A 15,360-nucleotide genomic window follows, 5' to 3' on the forward strand; every position below is an offset into this window, starting at 1 on the left:
ACTCTGCACTTAAAAATGGGACCCGAACATCATGTGTTTGTTTGACCCATCTATCCACCCCGACCTCCTCCCTACGTGGACTTTTTCGTTCTTTGATTAGAAATGTTTTTGAAAGAAATATAATTGAGAATGCTGTTTTGTTGTATGGGAACATAGTTTTTAGGAGACAGGGCTGCTCAGTTAGGCAACTTTAGGATAATGAAGCAAACATTGCCCTGCTTTGTCCCTATTCTCCTCATTTCACATGCAGCTGATTAAGAAAAATCTTTCATTTGAAGTCTCTCTGAAATCAGGGAAAGCAATAACAGCCCAAAGAAACAGCCAGGGATCTAGCTACTCGACATGAGATTTCCAATTAAGCCCCACAGATCTGCAAAAAAATAGCTGTGGAACACGCAGTTCCTGCTGTGGACAAAAATATACTCGAACAGCCAGCTGCAGGAAAGGAAAGAAAGGTTGCTGGAAAGAAAAAATAAGATTTCTAATATGTACATTGCTTTTTACTTCAGTCAGGGTCAGGGATGACGGTGTCCTGGTCAGCTCATGGGCTGTTTTTTTCCATTGTGGATAATTTCTATCCTGTATATTTTTCATGTAATCAGTGTTTATCATTCTTGCTTTTGTGCAAAAAACCTAACCATGCTGTTTCTATGAAACTACTGTTCAGGTTTAACGCGAGTGTCTGACATTTGAGCATAATAAATATGAATCACGACATGTTTCTATCGCTTACCTCGGCTTCATGCAAGGGGGATGTGGGGAGATTTCATCATTAATGGAGCACGAGGAGCTCTTCTATATCATATATGTCATGGCATTTCACTGCTGCCTCCCACTTCAGATGACATTTCTGTTTTAAATGAATGTATACATTGCTTCTATCAAGATGCGCACCCTGTGCTGTTATCATGATAAATAGGGCAGTGACAGTGAGCTCTTTCCGATGGAGCCCTGTAACAGTGAGTAGCAGCTATCCTCTGTCTACAGTCGAATAAGCCAAAGCAGATACCACACGCTGTGTTAGAAAAATCTCTTTCTATCTGCCATGATTGTAGAGCTGCAACTCTGCAAAGCTGAATTAGTCGGTTAAACAATTAGTCAACCAAAAGAAAATTAATTGGCAACTATTGTGATCATTTATTAATTAAACAATTGACCAAAGTAGCAAACATCTGGCTTTGTTGGTTGAAAAATTCCAGCTTTTAATATAGGATTTGCTGCTTGTTTGTTAGATATGATTGTAAATTAAATATCTTTAGTTTTTTCACTATTGGTTGAATAAAACAAGCAATTTACATTTCGGAAGTTGTCATAGGCCTTTTCTACTTTTTATAGACTCAATGATATGGAGTTATATTACTATCTTTATTCAAGAGCGCATTATTTCAATTTGAGAGCATTTCTCACTGATATTACGTTCACATTTCTTGCTCTCACACTCAAATAGTCACTGCTCGCGCTCAAAACCTTGCTTTCACACTCAAATAGTCACTGCTCGTGCATGATTTGCTCTGCTTGTGCTCAAACTTTCTGCCTGGACTCAGATATGTTGTTGTTTGGACAGATTTCCTGCTCTCAGCTTTGAACCTTCTCCTCACACTCAGGCTGATTCTGCTCGCTTACAAATCTTGCTCTGCTCTCGGATTTCTCCTGCGCGCTCGGATTTTTTGGTGTTATAACCCTATCAAAATTCAACAACCAATAGAATGCCAGCTGTAGTGTTGACCAATGAAATGATCCCTGCCCCGTTGAAGATGCGTTCAATTTACTGTTGAGGGCGGCTGCTCTGTAACCAAGTTTAGCTATGTAGCTACCCCCGCGCCGTCCATTGCTTTATTTTAAGTATTTGTCAACAATGTGCACAGAGTGGTCGATGCACTTTCACCTGCACCCATCAGGAAACTGGAGAAAGTCCACAACTACGAGGGTGAGTAACGCACCTAGCTAGCTAGTTAACATGGCGCTAGCATATAGCCTAGCTTGATGTCCATAAACAAATAGATTTTCTGTATTGTTTAGCGACATGATTGTTTGAACGACATATGACGGACAGTATATGTGATGACCTCACTTTGTATTTTTCCTTGTTTGGTTAACCATGTTCCTGCTAATTTCATATTAGAGCCAGTAGTAAAAACTAAAGTGTAATATAACTGAAAGAACACAAGAAACTGGATTTCTGCATCACTGTTGTGTTCATCAGAATTTAGTCTTCATTCCTTCATATAACATTAGTCTGAAAATTATGAATTCCTATCAGTCTGTTAAGTACAATTTCACCACTATAATAAAACAGATCTAGAAATGATGTGCTTTATTTGCAACTTAAATGTTTTTTTAATTAATACAAAGCAAACTGAGCAGAAAAGAACAAGTATTTTGTTTGTTTCTTTTCTTTCAGGTGTGACTGAAGTATCCCTGTTGAGCTGCATCACAGCACACTGGTCTATGCACTATGTGCATGTATGTTTCTTGCTTAAATCCACACACAACCAGGCCTGGGAGAGAAAATTACTGATATCCACAAAACCAAATCAGACAAGGTAAGATAGTAATGATGTTATGTTAAAAGCTATGTATACCTAATATATTATGTGTTGATGTCTATGAATTTGTCTTTAATAGGAGCATACTATATAAAGACAACAGTGGAGAGTTGCTGGATCTGTCTGTCCTCAAAGTGCCAGAGATCTACAAGGACTTCTACGTTTCTACACCATCAACTGCGTAATCAAAGTGATAAAAGAGAGAACAAACTATTGTTTTATCTGTTGACATGAATAGGTGCCTGTAATGTCTGCCAATATATTCAATCAATTCAATAAATGTGTATCACTGATATTTCTTAAATCATTGTAGTTTTTCAGAGCAATAAGATACAGATTATTAAAACCATGTTCATATTTGCAACAAATTAAAACCCTGATCAAGGCAAATGGTTTTTCATTTTCCATAACATTTATAAAAAAACAAACAGTACAATTAAATTGACCAGAGCTCACACTTGGTAAATGGCTTTAATTTACATTGTCAAAACAATGAGTAATTCATAACAAATTGCACAATATTTCACACAAAACCTTAAAAGTGTATGATTCATACTACGGTGAAGCAGTACAATTTGCCTGTAGGATTTACTGTAGCAGGAACATATATTGGCAAACAGATGACCCAGGTACAGGTGAGTTTGTGAGCAGGGTTATGAATAAAGATAAGATAAGAATAATTCAATTAAAAGGAGGTATATACAACTAGTAGAAGATAAATTAACTATACAAGAGCAATTAAGGTAAAGTTATGAGGTAGTGGCAAGCTAAAGTGACGTATAATCAATAGCAGTGAGTTAAGTCAACCGTGTACACCAGAATAATATATACTGTGATTAAGTAATGATACTTACTGTTGTCTGTACTAATATAACAAAACAATAGTGTATGATGCAGTATGGAGAACAACCAAGTCCCATATGAACCCAAGAGACTTTTAGTGCAGCTGTTGATGTTAACTACAAACAAAACTTGCAGATGGTTGTAGTCTGTAGCCAGTCGTACAGTAGGTAGATCTGGAGCAGATGGTTGTAGTCTGTAACCAGTCATACAGTAGGTAGATCTGGAGCAGATGGTTGTAGTCTGTAACCAGTCATACAGTAGGTAGATCTGGAGCAGATGGTTGTAGTCTGTAGCCAGCCATACAGTAGGTAGATCTGGAGCAGCAGGGTGACTTCTAGCTTTCATGGGCTGGTGATATGACACACACAGATCAACAGGGGTCGAGCCCCTCAGCCCCACCTGGATTGATAGGTTGGATATTTCAGCCTACATGTTTCAAATGTATTTTATATCTTGTATGTAGTGTACCACACAAGAAGGTTAGTCTGGGGACAACCTTCACCCACAAGAATGTGTGAATCTATTATGAGTTTGGGTACAACTTTCACACAGAGGAATCGGAGCCAGGAATGTGGGAATCTATTAGGAGCATCGGCCATAAAAGGTGTAGTTTAAGAGTAAAACTTGTGTGCTGAAATAAATGTCTCATGCTGTGTAAGCACAAAAAGAGTTTAAAAGGTATTCACTATGATGTACATGTGGTTCATCCTTGGGCAGACGTGTCTGTATGCTCATGGTTGTCCCAGTGTCATGAGAGTTTGTTCACTGTTGAATAAAGCTGCACTTGATTTGTAATCATCGGACTGGTCGTCATCTTTGAGGTCTCCCAACATCATTTCTGAATCATCACCCGATATCATGGATGAAAAGAAAGTAAAACAAAATACTTTTTTTCACTTCAGTTTGCTTTGTATTAATTTAAAAAATAACTGATTTTAAGGAGCAAATAAGAAACCATATCATTTCTAGATCTGTTTTTATTATAGTGGTGAAATTTTACTTAATGTTACAACTTTTAAAAAAAATTATAATAATTTATTATTTTTAAAACTATTTTTAAATGAAGGAATGAAGACTAAATTCTGGTGAACACAACAGTGATGCAGAAACTGACAAACAATCCAGTTTCTTGTGTTCTTTCAGTTATATTACACTTGTTACTACTGGCTCTAATATGAAATTAGCCAAATCCCAGGAACATGGTTAACCAAATGAGGAAAAATACAAAGTGGGGTCATCAAATATACACATACTGTCCGTCATATGTTGTTCAATCTAGCTAAACAATACAGAAAATCTGTTTGTTTATGGACATCAAGCTAGGCTATATGCTAGCGCCATGTTAGCTAGCTAGCTAGGTGCTTAAGTTATGTTACTCACCCTCGTAGTTGTGGACTTTCTCCAGTTTCCTGATGGGTGCAGGTGAAAGTGCATCGACCACTCTGTGCACATTGTTGACATATACTTATAATAAAGCAATGGACGGCGTGGGGGTAGCTACATAGCTAAACTTGGTTACAGAGCAGCCGCCCTCAACAGTAAATTGAACGCATCTTCAACGGGGCAGGGATCATTTCATTGGTCAACACTACAGCTGGCATTCTATTGGTTGTTGAATTTTGATAGGGTTATAACACCAAAAAATCCGAGCGCGCAGGAGAAATCCGAGAGCAGAGCAAGATTTGTAAGCGAGCAGAATCAGCCTGAGTGTGAGGAGAAGGTTCAAAGCTGAGAGCAGGAAATCTGTCCAAACAACAAAATATCTGAGTCCAGGCAGAAAGTTTGAGCACAAGCAGAGCAAATCAAGCACGAGCAGTGACTATTTGAGTGTGAAAGCAAGGTTTTGAGCGTGAGCAGTGACTATTTGAGTGTGAGAGCAAGAAATGTGAACGTAATATCAGTGAGAAATGCTCTCAAATTGAAATAATGCGCTCTTGAATAAAGATAGTAATATAACTCCATACAATGATTAATATTGGTACACGCTCCCTCCGTCTTGTTTTCTTCTCCCTCTCTGCTCTTCTCTCTCTCAGGTACTCCTGTTTCAATACGTAATAGTAGTAGTACTTAAACCAGGAGGATAGCTCAGGGCTTGTGCCCTTTTCTATCCGTAAAAAACAATTTGTGATGGATGGGGGAGATGGAGAAGCCCACTAAAAAGATTGGAGGCAAATTGTGATGAAATTGTCTTTTTCTCTTTTTATTTTTTAATGAGAGGCTATTAAAAATATATTAATAAATATATTATTATATATTTATTAAATATATATAAATAAATAGCTAAATAAATACATAAATAAAATAAAAACCGATAATGAAATAAAGGAAAATTAAAACTGCAAGCAGCGTTGCACGGGCCCTCGCCCCTCCCAGCACGTCGGGGGGTACTGGCGGGACGCCCTGGCGATTTACTTCAAATCTTAGCAGAGCACGGGGAACAGCTGTGCCAAGTTTCCTCTGATTCAGGATTACTGTTGCCGAGATATGTAACACTTACTGTTTGACTGCCACGTACAGGAAGTCGGTCCTCTATAACTTGCAAAGTTATATCTATCAAAATTCTTTTTATATATTTTAGTCATGAGAGTCCACCGAGTCTACAGGCAAATTTTGGTGCAGATGGGACTCAATGGAAATCAAAACAGCGCCATCTAAAGGCCGATTGATGCCGAATTTGGCACACAGCCTCATTGGTGCATGAGGAACAACTGTGTTAAGTTTTGTGTCATTTGGAATAACCTTTGCCAAGATACAACTGTTCCTGTTTCGATAGCCACCTACAGGAAGTTGGTCCTCTATAACTTGCGCATTGTTTTAGCTATCAACATTTTTTTGCTAACTTTTTGTCATGTGGGTCCACCGAGTCTATACGCAAGCTTTCGTGCAGATTGGACTCATGACCCAAGAGGAGTTAGACAAAGTAGGTTTCCCATTTATCGCGATGTGGCTAATTAATAAAAATTATTGAAACAGCACCATCTAATGGCTGATTCACTCAAATTTTTCAAAGTTTTGTGATCATTGGAATAACTGTGGCCAAGATATGCAACTTCCTGTTTCGACAGCCACCTACAGGAAGTTGGTCGCCCCTAACTTGTGCATTTTTTAACGTATAATTAGCACTTAGTGATGGAATTTGGTGCTTAGCCGCATCACTGTCATACCAATAATGGCTTTAAATCACACCCTCTCTTATAATATTGCTTAAATGTACCTGCCTGCCACCCTAATCACTCTCTGATGCCGCCTTCTGTTTTCTGTTTTAAAATAATAGCTGCTCCAGACAGTGCTGGGATTGTTATTGCTTACTCACAGTGTCATTGAAAAGTAGCTTTCTGTCTTCCACGGCTTGTGTGAGTTGAAATGAAAGGCAGACTGGCTGCCAGACTGTTGAAGCACCGTCGCCCTCCCATCACCTCAGGGACACTTGAAGGAAACAACCCTGACCTCCTTGTCAATAATATCTGACCACAAAGCTGAAAAACAACAATGAGCTCAAAGCACAAGTTGTATGATCTGCCATGGATCTTTCCTGATTCATACATTATGTATGCTTTTATAGACTACATATTTAATAGGTTTAGACATGATGGACAAAATGGTGGCCATAACATCATGGATACCTATTTGATTGTTTCATCATCCAGGAAAGTCCTGTGTTTCTATGTTCAGAGAGCACATTCAAAAAAACGCTTAGTCAGGTGTCATTTTACGGTGCCGCGGCCGAGCTGCTGCTATGCTCGGTAAAGTGTGATGTTGGTGTCGCTATCTGACACGGACAGCCACTGACCAAGTATTTGATGAGTTAGGAATGAGAACGGGTTGGTTCAGAAACATTGAGGATATTGTAGAAAGTATGATGAGAATACAGAATAGGGAAAAAAAGCATCTGGAACCAATGGCATCTCGCACTTTGCAGCTCTACTGCCCTAGCTATGGCTATCTATTGCTGTAGCTATATGGCTAATGCTATAGCTATTATGTTAGCTGTTGCTTTGTTTGTAGTTTCGCATTGCCAGACCTATCTCCACAGCACTGTGTCATTGCTGGAGTATGATCTGGCTACACTGCTTATGCATTCTGGCATAGAGGGAAAAAACGCTTTAGCTTGCGACCATGCCCTTGCAAAATAGATAGTGAAGAGAGCGGAAGGGGAGGGATCAAACCTGATGTCAGGCTTTATCCTACCAAATCCGGTAAGCCAGACTAATGTGTTTGTAGTCTTGCTTTGCCAGACCCTCCTCCACCGCAGTGCTGCGGAGGAGGGTCTGGCAAGTTCCCATAGCATTCCGGGATAGGAGAAAAACGTGCTCTAGTTTATTGGCATTTCTTTAAACCAATCACAATCTCCTTGGATGGGGCTCAGTGCCGTTTTTAGAGGTTGTTTCCATAATTTTAAGCCAAGGAGGTGTGTACACCGCATTCCAAATTATTATGCAAATTATATTTTACACAGATTTTCCTAAATAGTCGATGCAAATGGCAGTCAGTATAATTTTCACGTTACCAACCGTTAGGGTATAAGTCAAATTTCATTGAACAAACCACCCAATGAAAACAGTATTTTTTTCAAAAATAAAACGCACTCAAAATGCGCTGTTCCAAAACAGAGTTTCAAAGCATTGTATAGGTTGTAAAGAACTGAAAATTGTCATTTGCTGAGTTTGCAGCATATTTACTGAAATGAAAAGCTATTTCATTACATCTTAATAGGGCAAGTTACATGTTAACATAGGACCCCTTCTTTGATATCAGCTTCACAATTCTTGCATCCATTTAACTTGCGAGTTTATGGAGAGTTTCTGCTTGAATTTATTTGCAGGATGTCAGAATAGCCTCCCAGAGCTGCTGTTTTGATGTGAACTACCTGTTTGTGTGCATTTGTTTGTTTGTGTGAGTTTTTTATTTTTGAAAAAAATACTGTTTTCATTGGGTGGTTTGTTCAATGAAATTCGACTTATACTCTAACGGTTGGTGAATTGAAAATTATACTGACTGTCATTTGCATCGACTATTTAGGAAAATCTGTGTAAAATATTATTTGCATAATAATTTGGAACACGGTGTATGTCAGTCGGGTAGAGAGGACAGCGAGGTAACGTTAGTGGTGTTTTTAGCGGCTGTTGCCATAATTTTAGTCCGAGAAAGTGTGTTTGCCAGTTAGGTAGAGAGGATGCAGTTGCCGTAATTATAAGCCAAGATAGGGTGGTTGTCAGTCGGATACAGAGCTCCGCGTGAGCACTGGCTTTTATGACTGTCAACATAGCCAGCATCTAACGTTAGCTACTCTGTTGTGCTGTGGAGTAATTTCTGGCTATGTAAGACCAGCGTCTAGCAACATTGATGCTGTGTTCTCAACCTGGTAACCTTTGTGAACTCCCAGTCAGGGGAGGAGGGGGCCTGGGCGATGACTCTGTCCAGTATTTTGAATTTGGACTGCAGTAACTATTTTAAATCCTAGCTGTCAGTATTACATATTGGACTTTTAAAGAAAAAGACTCAAGGAATAGCAATTCAGTGTGCTTTCAACCCTTTGTTGAACATAAAGCACCATAAGCTTCATGAATATTCATAAAGAAGAAATCCCCAGGTGTCAGTCATGGCCTAACTTTTGCCTGTACATGCTATAGTGAAGTCAAGTCTATGGGAAAAACTCTTTTTGGGCATCACGTGACAGGACGGGAGTTGCAATTCCACCTTTTGGCCACTATGTTCAATTTGCTTGAAAGCACAGCACACTTCCTGGGGGCCTGGGTCACAGCTGGTGGCAATGGCAACAGTCGGAGCTCGAGGCAGGCTGCAGAAATGACAACAGAAAGCGAATGAACCCTAAAGGTGAAGTGAGCCGATGCATTGAAAATCACTCTGGCTTACTTAACACACACAATAAATCCCTATTTATAATGAAACAAAAAACCAAGATGAACCACTCTTAAATGTCAGCTCCAAATATCACTAAAATGTCCCTTATTTTTCTCCACATCAGACCTCGCACACTTATTTCAGAAGTCCTCAGTCTTTAATAAAAACCTTTTAAAGCAAAGGCAGCCACAGTGAGTGACAGCCCTTGGAGGTTCATAATTTAAAGGCAGGGACTGTATTACCATCAGGGGGTCACCCCTTACACCCAGAGTGGCGGTGGAACAAAGCAGACATGTGCCAGTTAAATGACAGTTAATCACATCGACTCCGGTGGCTGTCGGTGATCTCGCCCGGCTGCCTGCCTTCAACTGTGTTTCAAGTCAGGACAGGAACAATTTACAGTCCTATCTGTACTGCAGGATGCTTTAGTGGCTCCAGACTAGACTGCTGAGTAATTAAGAAGAAAACCCCAGGTGTCAGTCATGGCCTAAGAACTACTGTATGCTTCAATTACCAAAATTAATTGATTTCAAACAAAAGCACGACAGAAGGGGACACCATGTGTCTTATGGTCTCCAGTCAGCTAATAAACATGGGTTAATTAAAAATGTGGCTGCCCTATCATAATGTCACACTGGCTGTCACATGCAGATACAAATAAATGTGTTAATATGAAAACATGTTGAACAAACTAGTTTTTTTCTTAAAGCAGAGTGCAACAGTCTGGTTTGAGAATTCTAGTGGAACCTGGCTGATCAGCACTGTGACAGGCAGCAGAAAATGCTGCTGAGCCCGAGACCTTCCAAATCCCTCTGAGCTCTGAATTGTTGTCTTTTGTTTCCCCAGAGATCATAAGTCCTCTCTCTCTCTAACTCCTCGAGGGTATGCCCTCATCTCTCATCCTCACCCGTTATTTATTTTACTGTACCAAGAGGAGCTTTAAAAATCCTGGAAGGACAACAGTATTGTTTGTCACTTTTGGAGCATTGAAGTTTTCAAGGTTTTATTTCCCTTCTCATCAAAAGCAACAAGAGCTTTCCCTTATTTCTTTTCCAATTATCTCTTGCATTAAACAATATTCTATATTGTTATTGACAAATCCCATGAAAAGACCAAAGCATTAATGTATTAATTCTTTAAACAAGTATTGTCTGATATACCGTAGCTTGTCCTCCGTGCCATAGAGCTTTATGTTTGTCTAAAAACTATTAAAAACACACAACAGTAAGCCGCACTGTTGCACTGGGTGACATGTTCCTTCATTATTACAATAACCATGGGCACTGTAGTATTTTGGTCAAAAGGAAGTCAGAAAAACAGGAAATCCTGTTAACAGGAAAAATCCCATTCTGAAAACAAATATGCAACTGTTTCAAATTGATTGTCATGTCAATTGTTATTATTACATTCCCAAAATGTCAAATACTTGAAATATAAGAAAAGTGCAAGTGTAAACATCTTACACACACTATCAATAAAACAGTATGCATCTGAACAGCACAAATCAAGTACAGTAGGAGGTTTGGCACTGAAGATGGATTAAGCTTAACGCCAGAGTCTAACTATTCTTCAAAAGAAAACAATAAAAAGTAAATGACTCCTCAAAAAGTTAACGGCAGGTTCTTTTTGAGGAATATGAGCATTTCTCTGCTGTCAGGCGATTCCTCTTTTCATCCACAATATTGGATGCCGTGCTAAACAGTCTTTCGCTTTCCACACTGGTTGAAGGGGCACTCAGGAACTTTACTGCAACAGCAGCAAGGAGAGGAAAGCGAGCATGGTTGTTTGCCCAGTACTGGAAAGGGCTGCCTTTCTCGCCCATCGTGGGTTCTTTCAAAACATTTTCATTTGGATAACCGCTGCCTGGGTACCTCCTGCAGGTTCATCATGCTCCTCCAGAATTCTGTCGTACAGACTGCTGAAGCTGCTCTTACTTGTGCTTGTAGGAGAACTAGTACTTGGACCAGCTTCTATGCGAGCGACCTTTTCTGCTGGCTCTGCCTCTGTTGCCCCTGCTTCATCAGCTGATGCCCTGAGCAGTGCTTGCTCCATCTTCTCAAGCTCTTGTGTCAGGAGAGCCTTCGCCCTCCTGGCAGTTTCACCCATAAAGAACCTGTCACAAAAATTAAATAGGTTGAGTACAACTTATTTGTTGCTGCTGCAAGAACCCAGCCTGCATGCATGTACACAGCCACACAGACACACAGACACACACACCTCCCCTTATCCAATTCATTTTTATGCCACATTAACAATCAATCAACATGTAGTTTTTGTTTAGCAGGATTTAACTTTTTCCATTTTAAAACTTAGCCAACATTAATAAATAGGGCATTAATAAAAAGATGACTCACCTATCCTTGTATCGAGCGTTCACTAAAGTGGCAACAGCGTAGAGGGGTTCACTTTCGATGCTGCTGAATCGCCTGCTGACAGCCTGGAGGAGCGTGCTTTTCATTGTTTTGATGCCGCTGTCCGTACCGTTCTCCTTGGCGAGCAGGCATGTTAAAACGGTGATGGCTGGGATTACGTCGGCTGCAGTGGAGTTCGCTGAGCTGATTTTCCTGGTTAACTCCTCAAAGGGCTCCAGCACTGTTACTGTTTTTTCCAGCAAACCCCACTCGTTTGCTGACAGTGTTGCCGGCAAGTTGTGGTCGGCAGCATATGCACAGAGAGGTCGCTTCTCTTTCAGAAGACTTTTGATCATATAGAAGGAGCTGTTCCATCTTGTTTGAACAACTTGAACAAGACGAGTTGGGGTGGTCGTGGTTCCCGCACCTTGCATTTCATGCTGCAGGTCTTCCAAGCAAGACTGTGCGAGTTGTGAATGCTTGAAATGTGCAACGATCTTCGTGCTGTTTGCTAATGCATCACTAACGCTGCGTTGTGACATTAGTCCCTCGTGCACAACGAGCTGCAGCGGGTGAGTAAAACTGCCCAAATTAGGAACTGCCAAGTCTTCCATCGCAGCCTTCATATTACGTGCATTTTCCCGTAGAATGGCAAGCACTTTTTCCAGAGTGATCTCCCATTGATTTAACATCTCTGTAATGGAGGCTGCGATTGTAGCTCAGTTGTGTGAACCCCTGCACTTTTTTACCTGAAGCACCGCACTACAGAGGGCATGTGTATCTGAGTCAACCCAGTGCACTGTGAGGCTTATCAGCGACATTGGGCAAACATCTGAAGTCCAAATATCTGTAGTAAAGCTCACGGCTGGAACTCCTTTCAACTTCTCAGCTAACTTGGTTGACACTCGGCTGTATAGTTCAGGTAGCGCTGTCTCTGATAAATATCTCCAGGATGTTAAACCATACCGTGGCTGCAAGTGTTCAATCAGGCTGCGAAATCCAACGTTTTCCACCATGGATAACGGTTGGTCGAGTAAGGTGAAGTTGAGCATCTTCTTGGTAATCCCTTTAGCCTTTACGTTGTCTGCCTGGAGTTTACCTTGCTTCTGGAATGACTCCAGAAGTGATTCCTGACGGCTCCCGTTGTCTTTCTGCCGACTGGCTAAAAAATCCTTGTGCTCTTTAACGTGGTGCTTTTTTAAGTGTTTGATTGCGTTAGTTGTGTTGTAAGACGCGAGGGAGCTTCCGCCTCTTTGAATAACTGCTTTGCAAACGTTGCATTTTGCTGTCTTGCTCTGCAGTGTTTCCAGTGTGAAATATTTCCACACAGCGGACATGTTGGCTAGCCACAATGCTGCTCAATGCTGTCCTGCAAGCTGGCTGCAAACTGCGGAATGGATTTCCTGAACGGGGGCGTGTCTCATAACTCTGTGTCTCATTGAGCCGCGCCTCCGTTCAGGAAATCCATTCCACAGTTTGCAGTCAGCTAGCAGACTAGCCGACAGGAATCGCTTTTGGAGTCATTTCAGCAGACAACATTAAAGCGCAGACATGGCTCATGGATATCGGAAATCTCCGCAGGTTGGATCGGGAAAATCCGATACGTGAATTACGCTGGTATCGGTCCCGATACCGATACTGGATCGGATCGGCCCCATCCCTAACATTATAGGTTTACAAAGTGAAAAAGCCCAAAGTCCACCCCAAAGGGACTTACCATCTTCCAGAGAAAACACTGTTCACAAACTGCTCCAAACAGCTCTATTGTAGTCCAGCCTTTACTTCAGAGACAAACATGCGTCACTTTGTAACACATTATGTGTTACATTACACGTTATAATGCTCGCCTAGCTGCTAGCGTGGCACTCCCTCATACTCTGCAACTGAAAAGCTAGCAGTACTTACTGTGCATGTGCGACTCCCAACAAAGATGGAACAGAAGTGAGATGTCTCACTCTGTAGCTAAAACAGAGAGCTCAACACACAGGGTGAAAAGAGGAGCTGTAGCAATGTGCAGTACAACAAATATATGATGTTTTCTGAAAATTAAACCACACAAACCTATTCTGGAACAACCTCTAAATACAATTATGAACCTGAAAATGAGCATAATATGAGCACTTTATATCAAAGTATTCATTTCAATCAGGAGAGACTTCTTTGCAATTATGAACATATTTATTGTACATACAACATGTAAATGTACGAGTCTCTGGAGATTGGACTCCATCGAACCCAAATATCCTAAAGGGTTTAAGGAACCCAAACAAATCCCCTGATGGAGTCCAGACACTGGTGGTGGAGAATAAATAGAGGGACCATCAACAGCCAAGCCGAGATGCAACCCAGGTCCGAGGGCGTGACCACCGGTGGCAGAAGGGGAGGAGGCGGGACGCACTCTATTTCCTGAAACGACAACTGCCAACCGTGGAAGAGAGAGCAGATTTAAAGCAGGGTATCAAGCTGTGATAGGCTCGTCGACAAATGGTCGATCCCTGATTGGTTTAACTAACAACAACACAGCTGTTCTGATTACTACTGACCAGTGACGCATCGCGGAAACAGCTTATCATTATGAGTGATGGAAAAGTGAATGAAGTCTTCCTTTAAGAATTTACGCTGAGCTTCATTTCAATCAGGAGAGACTTCTTTGCAATTATGAACATATTTATTGTACATACAACATGTAAATGTACGAGTCTCTGGAGATTGGACTCCATCGAACCCAAATATCCTAAAGGGTTTAAGGAACCCAAACAAATCCCCCAAAAGGACAATTAGTGAGAAAACTAGTTGGCGCATACATACCTCATGAGCCGCAGGACTCTGCAGACGAACGAGAAAGCAAAGTTGACATAAAAGTACAATAACTAGCCTACCAAAAGCAGAAAGATTACTGCCCACACCATGAAAATAAAAATTTCGGCCACAGCCTAATCAAATTAAAACTCGGCACCTCGCCGTGTAAGCAAAACAAAACCTCGGCATACCAACCGGCAAAATAAATATGAAATAAAAATAATTCGGTGCCCACCGAATGCAAAACCAAACCTCGCATACGAACCGGGCAAAATAGTAAACCATGGATCTTGCCCATCCACAGCAATAGACCTGTGAAAATAAATGCAAAATAAGAAAGGCAATAAAAAGACGGGCCAGCCGTAAAACCAAAACTCGGCAACTGCCGGAGCAAAACCAAACCTCAGCCGCCCGGCCGGACGGAACATAAGAAAGGCAAATAAAAATCTGCCACGGGAACAGTGGCGAACTAAAAGCAAAATAAGAAAGGCAAATAAAATCGGCAATGGGAAGGGGAAAAATAAGAAAGGCAAAATAATAAATGTAACTACAGATGTAACGAGGCACACAGCCGTTTGCAACATCATGCAATAACAGGCACCCAAGCCGGTTCAAGAGCCACGCATTAGGCTATTATGCCTGAAGCCTGATGCACACGGCCGATGCAGGTATAAGCAGCTTGACAGCGCATGATGCGTACAATGGATAAGACTGACAGAAGCCCACAAAATACACCACCACCAGTTATATGCAAGCATACCCACCATTATGGTTTCAGGGATCTCTGGTTCTCGAGAACGTTATCGACATCCGGACGGATGTAGGATGCGTAGGCAGAGGATGACCATCGTCCCAGTTGTTGCAGAGACGTCCTCGACATGCCCTGATTAGCCGCCGTAGTAGCAGCTCCTATTCTAAATGAATGCCCAGAATAATGCTGGGTGGACATCTTAGCTTTG

General features: G+C 41.1%; 1 protein-coding gene and 1 long non-coding RNA gene across 2 annotated transcripts; one reads left to right on the top strand and one right to left on the bottom strand.

The window, feature by feature from the left end:
- The first annotated feature begins 1,665 nt into the window (after nucleotides 1-1,665).
- LOC120571369 lies at nucleotides 1,666-2,689 on the top strand. The gene is made up of 3 exons (XR_005641222.1): nucleotides 1,666-1,927; nucleotides 2,402-2,543; nucleotides 2,626-2,689. It is a non-coding gene; the product is annotated as an uncharacterized LOC120571369 (long non-coding RNA).
- A 6,366-nt stretch (nucleotides 2,690-9,055) lies between these two features.
- On the bottom strand, nucleotides 9,056-12,955 carry LOC120571776 (zinc finger BED domain-containing protein 4-like). Its single transcript, XM_039820868.1, has 3 exons — nucleotides 11,606-12,955; nucleotides 11,186-11,364; nucleotides 9,056-9,186 (listed from the first exon to the last, which is right to left on the bottom strand). The coding sequence occupies exons 1-3, from the start codon at nucleotides 12,292-12,294 to the stop codon at nucleotides 9,056-9,058; spliced, it is 999 nt and encodes a 332-aa protein (XP_039676802.1). The 5' UTR covers nucleotides 12,295-12,955.
- Nucleotides 12,956-15,360: the final 2,405 nt, after the last annotated feature.

Source organism: Perca fluviatilis, chromosome 13, assembly GCF_010015445.1.
Source record: "Perca fluviatilis chromosome 13, GENO_Pfluv_1.0, whole genome shotgun sequence".
NCBI classification, from domain to species: domain Eukaryota; kingdom Metazoa; phylum Chordata; class Actinopteri; order Perciformes; family Percidae; genus Perca; species Perca fluviatilis.